At 35.4% G+C, this 10,284-nt stretch overlaps 1 protein-coding gene across 2 annotated transcripts; it reads left to right on the forward strand.

Moving 5' to 3' along the window:
* The first annotated feature begins 1,437 nt into the window (after window positions 1–1,437).
* LOC104908315 (NAP1-related protein 2) lies at window positions 1,438–8,121 on the forward strand. Of its 2 annotated transcripts, none has more exons than XM_010697407.4 (10): window positions 1,438–1,777; window positions 3,272–3,394; window positions 3,545–3,595; window positions 4,091–4,162; window positions 4,275–4,388; window positions 4,480–4,541; window positions 5,824–5,878; window positions 5,986–6,057; window positions 6,175–6,219; window positions 7,770–8,121. In XM_010697407.4, exons 1-10 carry the CDS (start codon window positions 1,652–1,654, stop codon window positions 7,830–7,832), a joined length of 783 nt encoding a protein of 260 aa, XP_010695709.1. In that variant the 5' UTR covers window positions 1,438–1,651; the 3' UTR covers window positions 7,833–8,121. The 2 variants fall into 2 exon arrangements, with proteins under 2 accessions (XP_010695709.1, XP_010695710.1); XM_010697408.4 differs by having other exon boundaries at window positions 1,440–1,777; window positions 6,001–6,057.
* Window positions 8,122–10,284: the final 2,163 nt, after the last annotated feature.

The raw sequence follows: 10,284 nt of genomic DNA on the forward strand, positions 1-10,284 counted from the left end.
AATTATTTAGGATCCATAGATTCCTTTTTTCCAAAGAGGATCCAGATCTTACCCGGATTCATAGGGTCCAAAAATTGAGGATCCAGATCCATAAAAAATGAATCTGGATCCACGGATTAGGGTAGGGTCCATTACCCACTGCCATCTCTAGACTTCAGCTTATAGTTATTAGCTTATAGTGATTGGAAATGGGATCTTGTAGCAACTAGAGATAAGTTTAATGGTCCTCCTGTTTTCTTTTGTTGTTCTTGTATTCTTCATTGGGAAATTTTAATTTTTTGTTCCTATTTTGAATATGTTTGTACATATCCCCATTGATTTTATGTTGCAATACATGTGCTCACATTATTGAATAGTCATCATTTACTATTTTACCCCTTAAGCTTTTGTATTATTGGTTGCCTAACATAGATAGACTCAAAGTACTATAATCTTATTTTTAATTTATTTATTTTTATTTAAATAATGTAATCTTGTCCATTATTTATTTAAGTTGCATTAGTTTTTTCCACGATTCAAAAAACGAACAACAAAAGAAAACGGAGGGAGTAAAATTTTATAAGTTTAAGATTACCACATGTTGAGGTTTAAATGGGGGCTTATCGAAGAAAACCATTAAATTACAAGATTATATGCACGTAAATTTTTTTAACTCACTCCATTTCATACTAGTTCGAACACTCATCATGACACATAATTTTAGGAGATAAGTTGTTGAGTGATTATCAATTACGTCATGTAATTAATTTAATATATTGCACGTGATAGAAAGTTAGTAAATTATTTTTTTATAACATTAGAGCAGAAATGGGTAATCTTTAATTTAAAAAATTAATGTAGTGTGACAAAGTATTATTAGAGAAGTACCAAAATATAGTGAAACAGTTCTTAAAATTAAAAGAGTAGTCAGACTATTTTGAAAAAAGAAATATTCAAATTAATTTAGGACGAAGTATTTAATCATTTTAAAATTACAACAACGAGAACAAGAGCATACAATTCATGGGCTTATCTTACTTGAACACAAATACATCTTATGGGCTCAACCTATTTCACGTACTTTCAAAATGAGCCCAGCAATCAATAATGGGCCTCCTTTTTTCAGAAAAAAGCCTGCAATCAATAATGGGCCTTCTGATATTCCAACAATGAATCAATCCAATTTCAAAAAACTATGCCCCTAACTTTATTCTGACATGTAGCAAACCTACACATAATAATAATAATAATGATAACCAAAAAGTGTGAAAAACAATTCTACTCCCAAAACAAAATTAATTTTATAACGGCTAAAAAAAAGTTTTACAACAAAACCCCACTTTAATCCCTCTTAAAATGACAAAAACACCCTCAATTATACACGTGTCACATACCCATTAGCTAGGGTTCAAGCTAATCACCCCCTAAAATAAAGCAAGTTCCCAAAAACCCTAATACTACTTCTTCTACTCAACCTTTGTTGCCCCTTCACACACAAACACATTTTCTCTCTCCTCTCACAACACAACTCTGTGTTCTTTACTTTGGACTTTGGAGGGGGGCCTCCTCAAAACAAACAAACCGTTTTTTTTTAGGGTTTTAGGAAATCTAGTTTTTTTTGTTTCTAGGGTTTTTGGGAGGAGAGAGAAAGTGAGAACAGAGTTGAGAAAAAATGGTGGCTGATAAAGGTAAGAAATTGAAGACTGAGAAGAATGATGAGGAGAATGCTGAGCAGATCGATGGTGAACTTGTTTTCTCCATTGAAAAGCTTCAGGAAATCCAAGATGAGCTAGAAAAGGTTCAATCTTTTGTTGTTTTTGATTTGTTTATGACGGGTTTCTGAGAAAGTTTGTTCATAATGATGAGATTTTTTTGTGGGTTTTTGTGAATTTGATGTAATTATATTCTGTTTGTGTAAAGTTGTTGTTTTTTGTTAAGTCTGACCCAAAATTTTAGTGGGTTTTTGTTAAGGGAGTTAAAATTGGTTGTTTTAAGTGTGCATGTGGAATATTGTGAAGCTTATTAACATAATTTCGTAGAAATTGTGCGCAATTTATTCAGAAAAGTAATATTTTTTTTTGAGATTATTTGTGAACTATTTTTTTTTTCATCATTTGTTTTTTTTAAACAGAACAATTGTTTAATTGTGTGGGATAGCTTGAGAAATGTAAGATACTGTGGTTCCCATTTTTTGTGGATGTTGTGGAAGCTGATTGTGTTTATATATGGAGGGAAAAATTTGCTTCATAATGCAATAAAAATGCCTACCCATCTATGCAAAGAAATTAGTGATTCAGATTTTAACTAAAAGCGAGGGAGTTCCAGCTGAGTATTTGACCCTTTTGTTAAGGATTTTATCTGAATTGAAGGATAGATTCATATAATTGAAGTTTGTCATTTTCAATATGCGAGTTTCGGGTGACATGCCATAGTCATATTAATGTGCGAAGCTCAATGGATCATATCTAATTTATTAATGTTTTGTTAAGGACATGATTTGTTTTGAAAGTGTCATGCATTTAATTGAAACTGTTTGTGTTTAATATGCAAGTTCTGGGACTACACGATGATATCCCACAGAGTCTTTAATGTCTTAGGTTTAAGAGGTCAATGTAGTTATACTTTTTCTATCTTCTTTTTCTTGCATATTTCATATTTTTGAGATTGCCACAACTAATAGCATGGATTATTCTTGACTAAGGTGCTTGCTTCGGTATGTACCTAGGAAATAATCTCTATACTAGTGTGATCCTGCACCCGCCAATTGAGGATCCATACTTAGTTATGGTGATGGTACATTGTTCTAGTGGTGCTTGCAGCATTCATTACTTATGTCTATGATCTTGGAATGGTGAAGATTGCCCTTGTAATCTTTTAGTTGATATGTAACCAATGAGTATGTAATTTTGTCATGTTTTCGGATGCGAAGGCATTCAACTTAGTTAGCTTGAGATTATATGACTAAATTATGTTACTAAATTGGGAATAGTGAAAATTTAATTGATTGAATATGCATCTATTAAATTACAACAATCGGTAATGAGTATGACATTTCGACTTGGTGATGTATTAATGAGTATGCATATATCAGCTTTTTAACTCTTTTTTTTTTGTTTGGGGGGGGGGGATAAGTAAACACAATAAGGGAAGTCTTCTCATACATGAGCTATAGGCAAAGTCATATCAAACACCAACATATGTTTGAAAATTTTCACTTTTGATGTTGTTGGTTGAGCTGATTTATGCAATTACAACCTGTTAATTTAGAGGGTGCCTGTTTATGTTGTTCCAGGTCAATGAGAAAGCTAGTGATGAGGTTTTAGAGGTGGAGAAGAAGTATAACGAGATTCGCAAGCCAGTTTATGACAAGAGAAATGAAATCATATCGTCTATTCCAGACTTTTGGTTGACTGCTGTAAGTATATATGTTCTTGATTCCTGTCTAGACATTTGTTCGATTGAAGTTATATTAATAAGTTTTCCTGATTGATTCCATAAAAGCCCGTCTGAAATTGGCTTTATATTTTATTCTAATTATAACTTAATTTTTCTCGTGTTCGTGCAGTTTCTTAGTCATCCTGCTCTTAGTGAGCTTGTGACTGAAGAAGATCACAAGGTATATTTATCATTTTACTTTGTGCAAATTTCGATGTAACTGGATTCTTCAAATGCAAATAGGAGGTTGATTAATATAAAGCTACATATTACAACTTGTTTGATAGGCAGTTGTAAATGGTGGTTATGGTAATAATTTTGTATGTATTTTCGTAGGAAACTCTCTTGTCAATTTCCAATGTAACTATTCTCCTAAGTTTGTGTATCTTCATAAATATCCATTACCTTTGAGTTTTTATTGCCACCTCTCGATGCGGTAGTGAGTGGTAATAGATTTTTGTGAACCAAAGTACCAACTTAGAGATTGGCATTCATTACTATGGATTTTGTCATGAGATTTTCCTAGCCAAACTACATGCAATGTTTTCATACCTATTACTGTTTTTTTTTTTCAGGGGACCTATTACTGTTATTAACTGCGTGCTTTATCTCGTTCCAAAAGGCGCATTAAGGCTATGATTATACTATTTGACTTTGCTTATTGTTTATTGTGTAGGTTTTTAAGCACCTAACTTCTATCGAGGTGGAAGATTCTAAAGATGTGAAATCAGGATATTCCATTACCTTTGTAAGTCTTTGTATCATTTATTCGAAGTTGCGTCATTTGGACAATGTCCGGATTTCAGATAATATATACCAATCTTTTCTCATTATCGCAAACTGCTGTCTTTTGCATCCAGAATTTCAGCCCGAATCCTTATTTTGAAGATACACGGCTTACCAAGACATTCACATTTCTTGATGAAGGGACTACCAAAGTGACCGCAACTTCTATTAAGTGGAAGGAAGGCATGGTAAGTGGTCTTTCTCTCTCTCTTTTGAGGTTGCTTCATTGCTTGATGTGCTCTTATGGAATGTTTGACTTTGGCATCCGAATATGTACAGGGAATCCCGAATGGTGTAGATAATGAGAAGAAAGGGAACAAGAGAGCTCATATTGAGGAGAGGTAGATTTTCACCTAATGATCTATGGGTTCAATCTCAAACTAGACATTAGTTCTATATATCTTATGTTTTTTCCTTAAATTAGATTACTTGTGAAGTGTAATGGTCCCAAAAGTTAGCTTGTTTTGCATGTTAATTGCTGCTTGAGAAATTTTGAGTGGTAGACATGGTTTATGGAATTCAGCTTTTCATTTTGAGTGGTGGACATTGTTTGCAGGATTAAGCTCTTCAGTCTTGTCTATTTGTCGTAGTATATGGGTGAGTGTTCCAGATGGGGGAGAGGAAGGAGGTAAAGAGAGAGTGAGAAATAGGAAAAAGGTGGGGGGTATAAAAGATAGGAGAACTTTAGGTGAGTATGCAAAGCTCCATTTATCAGCATTTTCCCTCAAATCTGAATTCTCATCACGTAGTTTGCTCATGATTTCTCTATTATGATTCCTGCTGTTATTCTACTGAAGCTCTATACATGATTAACATGAACCTTCTATCGGAACTGTTTTACCTTTCATACATAGCACATGTATAATAAAGCTTATATCATGTTTAGACATCTATTCTTACTCTTTAAGGACTGTCAGATGTGTATGGGTTGATATTTCATTATTGGTACTTTGGCTACTGGCATTTTGCTAATCCATCTAGTAGTTGAAATTGTGCACCTTGGGTAAACATAGTGATCTAATCTTCCTTCCCATCTTTCACCTCTACCCTGGCAAAGCCTAGTGGATGCATGAGCTTTCAAGGCAAAGTGATCTCCATTCAATTCCCGAAACCAGCTATTCTTTACTAAGTAATCTGAGCTCGGGCTTGACTTGTCTTGATGAAAACCACCCCATCGATGAAATGACTTTGAACAAGATGGTATTCTTGTAACTACTTAAGGAGGAAAACTATTGCCTTGATTAGTGTCTTTCAATGGCATCAGCAAGGTTCTTGAATTGGCTCTATCAGTTGATCTTTTGATGGTTTGAGGCCTAGGCTTTTTGAGGCGCTTGAGTCTTTCTATACCCCTATCTGAACTAGATTATATTTCAATTCATAGGTCACATTTCCTGCTTCCACAGCTTATTTGGGAGTTCCTTTGGTTGCTTTACAGATAAGCTTAATGTTTTTTCGAGACTGATCACTAGATTTTAAACAGTACATGTTGTTTTCTATGTTAGCCATGAACCAAATGTTTTCATTTAAGCCCCAACGTTAAAAATTTTTGCTTCTTGTGAAGTGTGGTTTTGCTTATGAAGCAAGTGCATTGAAGTTTTCTTTGCCTTATCTATATCCTTGCAGCTTCTTCACCTGGTTCAGTGAAACTCAGCAAAGTGATGATGACATCCACGATGAGGTTAGTGGGGTTATTTTGGTGACTCTTTTGGGCAAGTTGCTGAGAGTTACAGGAATAGATCAATAGTTCCTACTCTCCTTAGAATTTGGCAATTTATGTTAAGGTAGATGATAAATTTGCAGGTCGCTGAAATCATCAAGGAGGACCTATGGCCTAACCCCCTCACCTACTTCAACAATGTAATTGTTCAATCACATTTCTATTTTTCTTACAGTTATTTTTGTTCGTGTATTCCGAGCTCATGTCTGATAATTTCCGTACATCACCTATATGATTGAGTTTTGTATTTGCTACAGGAGGCTGATGAAGAGGATTTTGAGGGAGATGATGACGACGAAGAGGTAAAATATTTGACTCCTATGTTCATTGTCAAATTACTCCTTTTGTTTATAGAAGCTATTTGGGTTAATTGTGGTTGAATATTCCTCCCTTTCTCTATTACTAGTCTTACATGCACGCAATGCGTGCGATCATGTGTGATAACAAATGAAGTAAAAATAAAATTAACTGGGTAAAAAACTGTTTTTATATTTTTCTTTCTCAAAAAACTAATGTTCAATTTAAATGTCTTACTTCCCCCCTTTTCCATTCAAATGAAACAGTTAGTTATCTTCTTTTCTTTTCTTCTTTTATTCCTTTTTTATTTTTATTTTTTGGTGTCCCCCATGTCTTGCCTTATATAATAGAGATGAAAATAAAATTCAGTTATCCAACCACACACTGAACTATTGTTTTGGAGAGCTCTTTGAGACTTCTATTGTCTTAGAAGCCTTTTCAAACACCCACTTTTGAAAGATGAACAATCTCTATCTCTATGGAATATAGATAAATCCTAGACCCACATATTCGGATAAGTTCCACCCTTACATGATTGATAACTCTTATTAATCCTTTACATGGTCTTCTTCGACTTTGGGGTGCATGATACTGCATATTGCGGAATATAAATCTTTGTTCATAGAGATATAAAGCCTCCTAACTTGACTAGCTATTGAGAGCACCCATCTTTTCTAGGATTTCGTTATGGGATCCAACCTGACGAAACAAATTTCCTTGTACCAAATGGGTTTTAAATTGCATGGCTTTAATGACAATAATGTCCCCAGAATTTCTAATAGATGCGCTCAACTATATCTTGAAGGTTAATTGTAGTCTTGGATAGTTGAGGTGGTACCTGTACCTCCAAACCTTGAGGTAGAAGGTTCGTTTCTCTTTCTGGGCGGGGAGGGAGGGGATTTTGTTGATGGACCTGTGCTCTAAAATTGAGAGAGGTCAACTTAGCCCATCCTGCGTGTACTGATCCTTATATGTTGAAGGTTGTTTCAATAACTGAACCAAGATAAACATAAACAAGTTTTTACACGTGTCTGATACAGTGCTGCTCGCTGGGTAACCCGTGCACTGCTGGGTTTGCCTGATCATCCGATGGTGCAAAGTCCAATTATGCACCTCTTGGCTCGTGCTACATTCTTTGGTCCACTGCTGGGCTTGCTCGATCATCCAATGGTGATGGCCGTTCACCATTTTTCTTGTGCTGCAATCTTAAGCCACTGCTGCGTTTGCTTGGTCGTGCATTGTACAATGTTTATGCACTGTATGGCTTGTGCATGTACATTGTATTGCTTCAATGTTTCAAATTTTGCCTTCATTTTTTCTTATCGTTCTTCCCTTTTGATTTCAATTAATTATACTATATTACTATGATTGCTGGGACAGCAATAATTAGAACAGCCAGTTCTACCAAACACCTTTCTTACATCTTGTTCATAATCTGTTGAGCTAATCCTTCCTGCTTTCTGTTACCTGATTCCGTTATCATCTCCATAATTTCTCCACTTGCTAGAAAACGTAAACAAGGCTGTGAAGTTGACTTCATTTTGAATTGTTACAGGGAAAGGAAGGCTCTGACGATGAGGATGATGAGCAGGATGATGATGACGAGGAAGAGGAGTAAAAATGTGGTGGTTAGGGTTGAATGAGCCTTCTCTCTTGCAGATGCTATTGCAATTTGATTTTGCTTTGCTTTTCGGATTACTATAGTTTTTTTTTACTTTTTTGTAAAGTGGGTCTTTAGTGGGGATGATACTAAATTAATAGGAAGAGAAGTGATGAATTATGGCTTTTGTTTGGGTGTTGGTTCGTGCTCAATTAACACAGTAACTACCTAGTTTGGGAATTTAGCTCTTTAGTCGTTATCTGGTGGTCTCTACTCTTAAAATATATATGCAAGGTTTTCCTGATAATTGTTCTGTGTTTGGTGTTTTCCATTTTTTTTTTTTCGTGTTGCAATTATTGTATAGGTAGTCTATGTGAACAGAGATTTGAAGAGATTCAGGGTAATAAGTGGCAAATAAACCTTGAGAGTAGAGGATTGTTCAGAAAACTTGAAGTTTGGCTTTTTGGTTGCAAGAAAAAACGAAATGTAAAATCTAATCTGGGATAGTAGGAGTTTTAGGGTGTTAGTTAGCGTGTGCTTGAACCATTGAGCTCAAATGAGGCTGTTAGAGCTCTAGGGTTTTAGTAAACGTCTCCCTAGTTTTTTCAGGTGTAGTTCTACTTTCTCACTCTTTTTTGAGTTTCCGACTTCCATTCTCACCCTCTCAGTTTTTTTTCAGCTTCCCCTGATCTCTCTCCCCCACCACCACCACTGCACATTGCATCATCTCCACCACCATTGTACGTACATCACATTTGAACCATTGCACGTACGTCTTGGACATAAAATGTACAAGTCATTGCCAAGATGCATTTTATACGTTTGGCCCATTTTTTTGAAACAAAAAAGAAAATATTTCAAGTTGTAGCTGAAGGCCATGTATCACTTTTCCAATTTAAGGATGACGAAATTGTGGCAACAAAAAAAACTATGTTATGCAAAGGATAGCAAGAGTGTAGAGAGAGCTTGGAGAGAAGATAAAGTGAGTGTGGCAAATCGTGCGAAGGGTGATGGCTGGAGATTTCAGGGAATGTTCAGCTGGACTTGCTGTACACTCAGGCTTTTACCAAAGAAAAACATGCAAACATAGGCTGTTTCTTAGTCTTCCAAGACAAATGAAGCAACAAGTAATTTGTCTATCTCAGTAGTAAAGCCTTGGCCGAGACTACCTTTTATGTAATGAAAGACATGGGAAGCTGCATCTCAATGATCAACGTCCCGGATGCTCAAATATTGCGGAATAACTTCTTTATCGGCCGATAATTTGCAGGTGATTGATAATGTTTAGCTATTCTTAGGAGCCCCTTACAACAACAACAACTAAGCCTTATTTCCAAGGTGATTGGGGTCGGCTAACATGAATCGTCAAGAGTGATAAAAGTTTTTTTTTTTTTTTTTAAAACAAGGTTTACACCAAAAAGTGTTTAGAAAAGGTTTTCAGCAAAAGGTTTTAATACCAACACAATTGAGAAAAGCAAATAAATGCAGTAATCAGACCCCTTCCTCCACATAGATACATATCCAACGTCATGCTCTCCTCAATCCCAAGTAACCTCATATCACTTTCAATTACCCTCAGCCAAGTCATCTTAGGATCTCCTTCCAAAACAAAAAATAAAATTGTGGATGAACATGAACTAAATAGTTGCATACACTATATTGTGCAACACGTACACTATATGTTTATGTGTTAGAAGGCAAAATGCCCACTGTACATATTATGGATTTATAACTCCTCGGTTGAGGAATGGTCGAACAAACAAACCTACTGCTCAACCGACAGCACTGCTTTGGGGCAACATATATAGGTCAGCTTTTTCAAATTGCAAGACAGTGGTTTTGCTGCCTAGTTGTATCAATGGGCTTGCAACCCATAATTCCCTCACTCAAATTATCTAAATTCTAAAGTATACTTCTTTTGTGAAAGAAACGTTAATACAATCAAGATCAAAACCTAAGTAGTCCAAAGTTGTTCATTAATCTGATCACCATATGATTGCCATAAACTGAACTGTTTGCAGTTGTGGACATCTTCATTAGCTGAATACAGACATCCTCATCTAGGTTTTCATGGAGAAATGCATTTTGTATATCCATCTAGTATGTTGTCAATTTTGAGTCGTAGCAAGGGAAAGGAAAGTTCGAATTATTAGCCAGAGCAGAAGCTAATACCGAATTCGTTCAAGTACATTATTGCGTTCTATAGTTCAAGTCATCAAGGGCATATAGTCCTCTTTCATGGCATAGAACCTGCCAACTTTAATTTTAATAGGTCCAAATTTTTAAATAAATGCATGCCCTTTAATATTAATGTGCAATTTTAATGATTTGAATTGAATTTCGTAGTTTTAATGTATTTGACATTATTTAATTTCAATCTTTTGATAAGCGAAGTCTTCAGTGACCTAGCAATTATCTCTCTTAGCATGGGAGCATTGGTTTCCCCTTCCCTAATGGGATTATCTCTTCG

The sequence above is a fragment of the Beta vulgaris genome, chromosome 5 (genome assembly GCF_026745355.1).
Source record: "Beta vulgaris subsp. vulgaris cultivar EL10 chromosome 5, EL10.2, whole genome shotgun sequence".
Taxonomy (NCBI): Eukaryota; Viridiplantae; Streptophyta; class Magnoliopsida; order Caryophyllales; family Amaranthaceae; genus Beta; species Beta vulgaris.

Bases quoted from the DNA above. Each gene is read 5' to 3' on its own strand.
- LOC104908315 (XM_010697407.4), top strand. From the start codon at position 1,652: ATGGTGGCTGATAAAGGTAAGAAATTGAAGACTGAGAAGAATGATGAG. The intron at 3,596-4,090 runs GTATATTTATCA...TTTATTGTGTAG, and splicing joins TGACTGAAGAAGATCACAAG to GTTTTTAAGCACCTAACTTC. The intron at 6,058-6,174 runs GTAATTGTTCAA...TATTTGCTACAG, and splicing joins CCCTCACCTACTTCAACAAT to GAGGCTGATGAAGAGGATTT.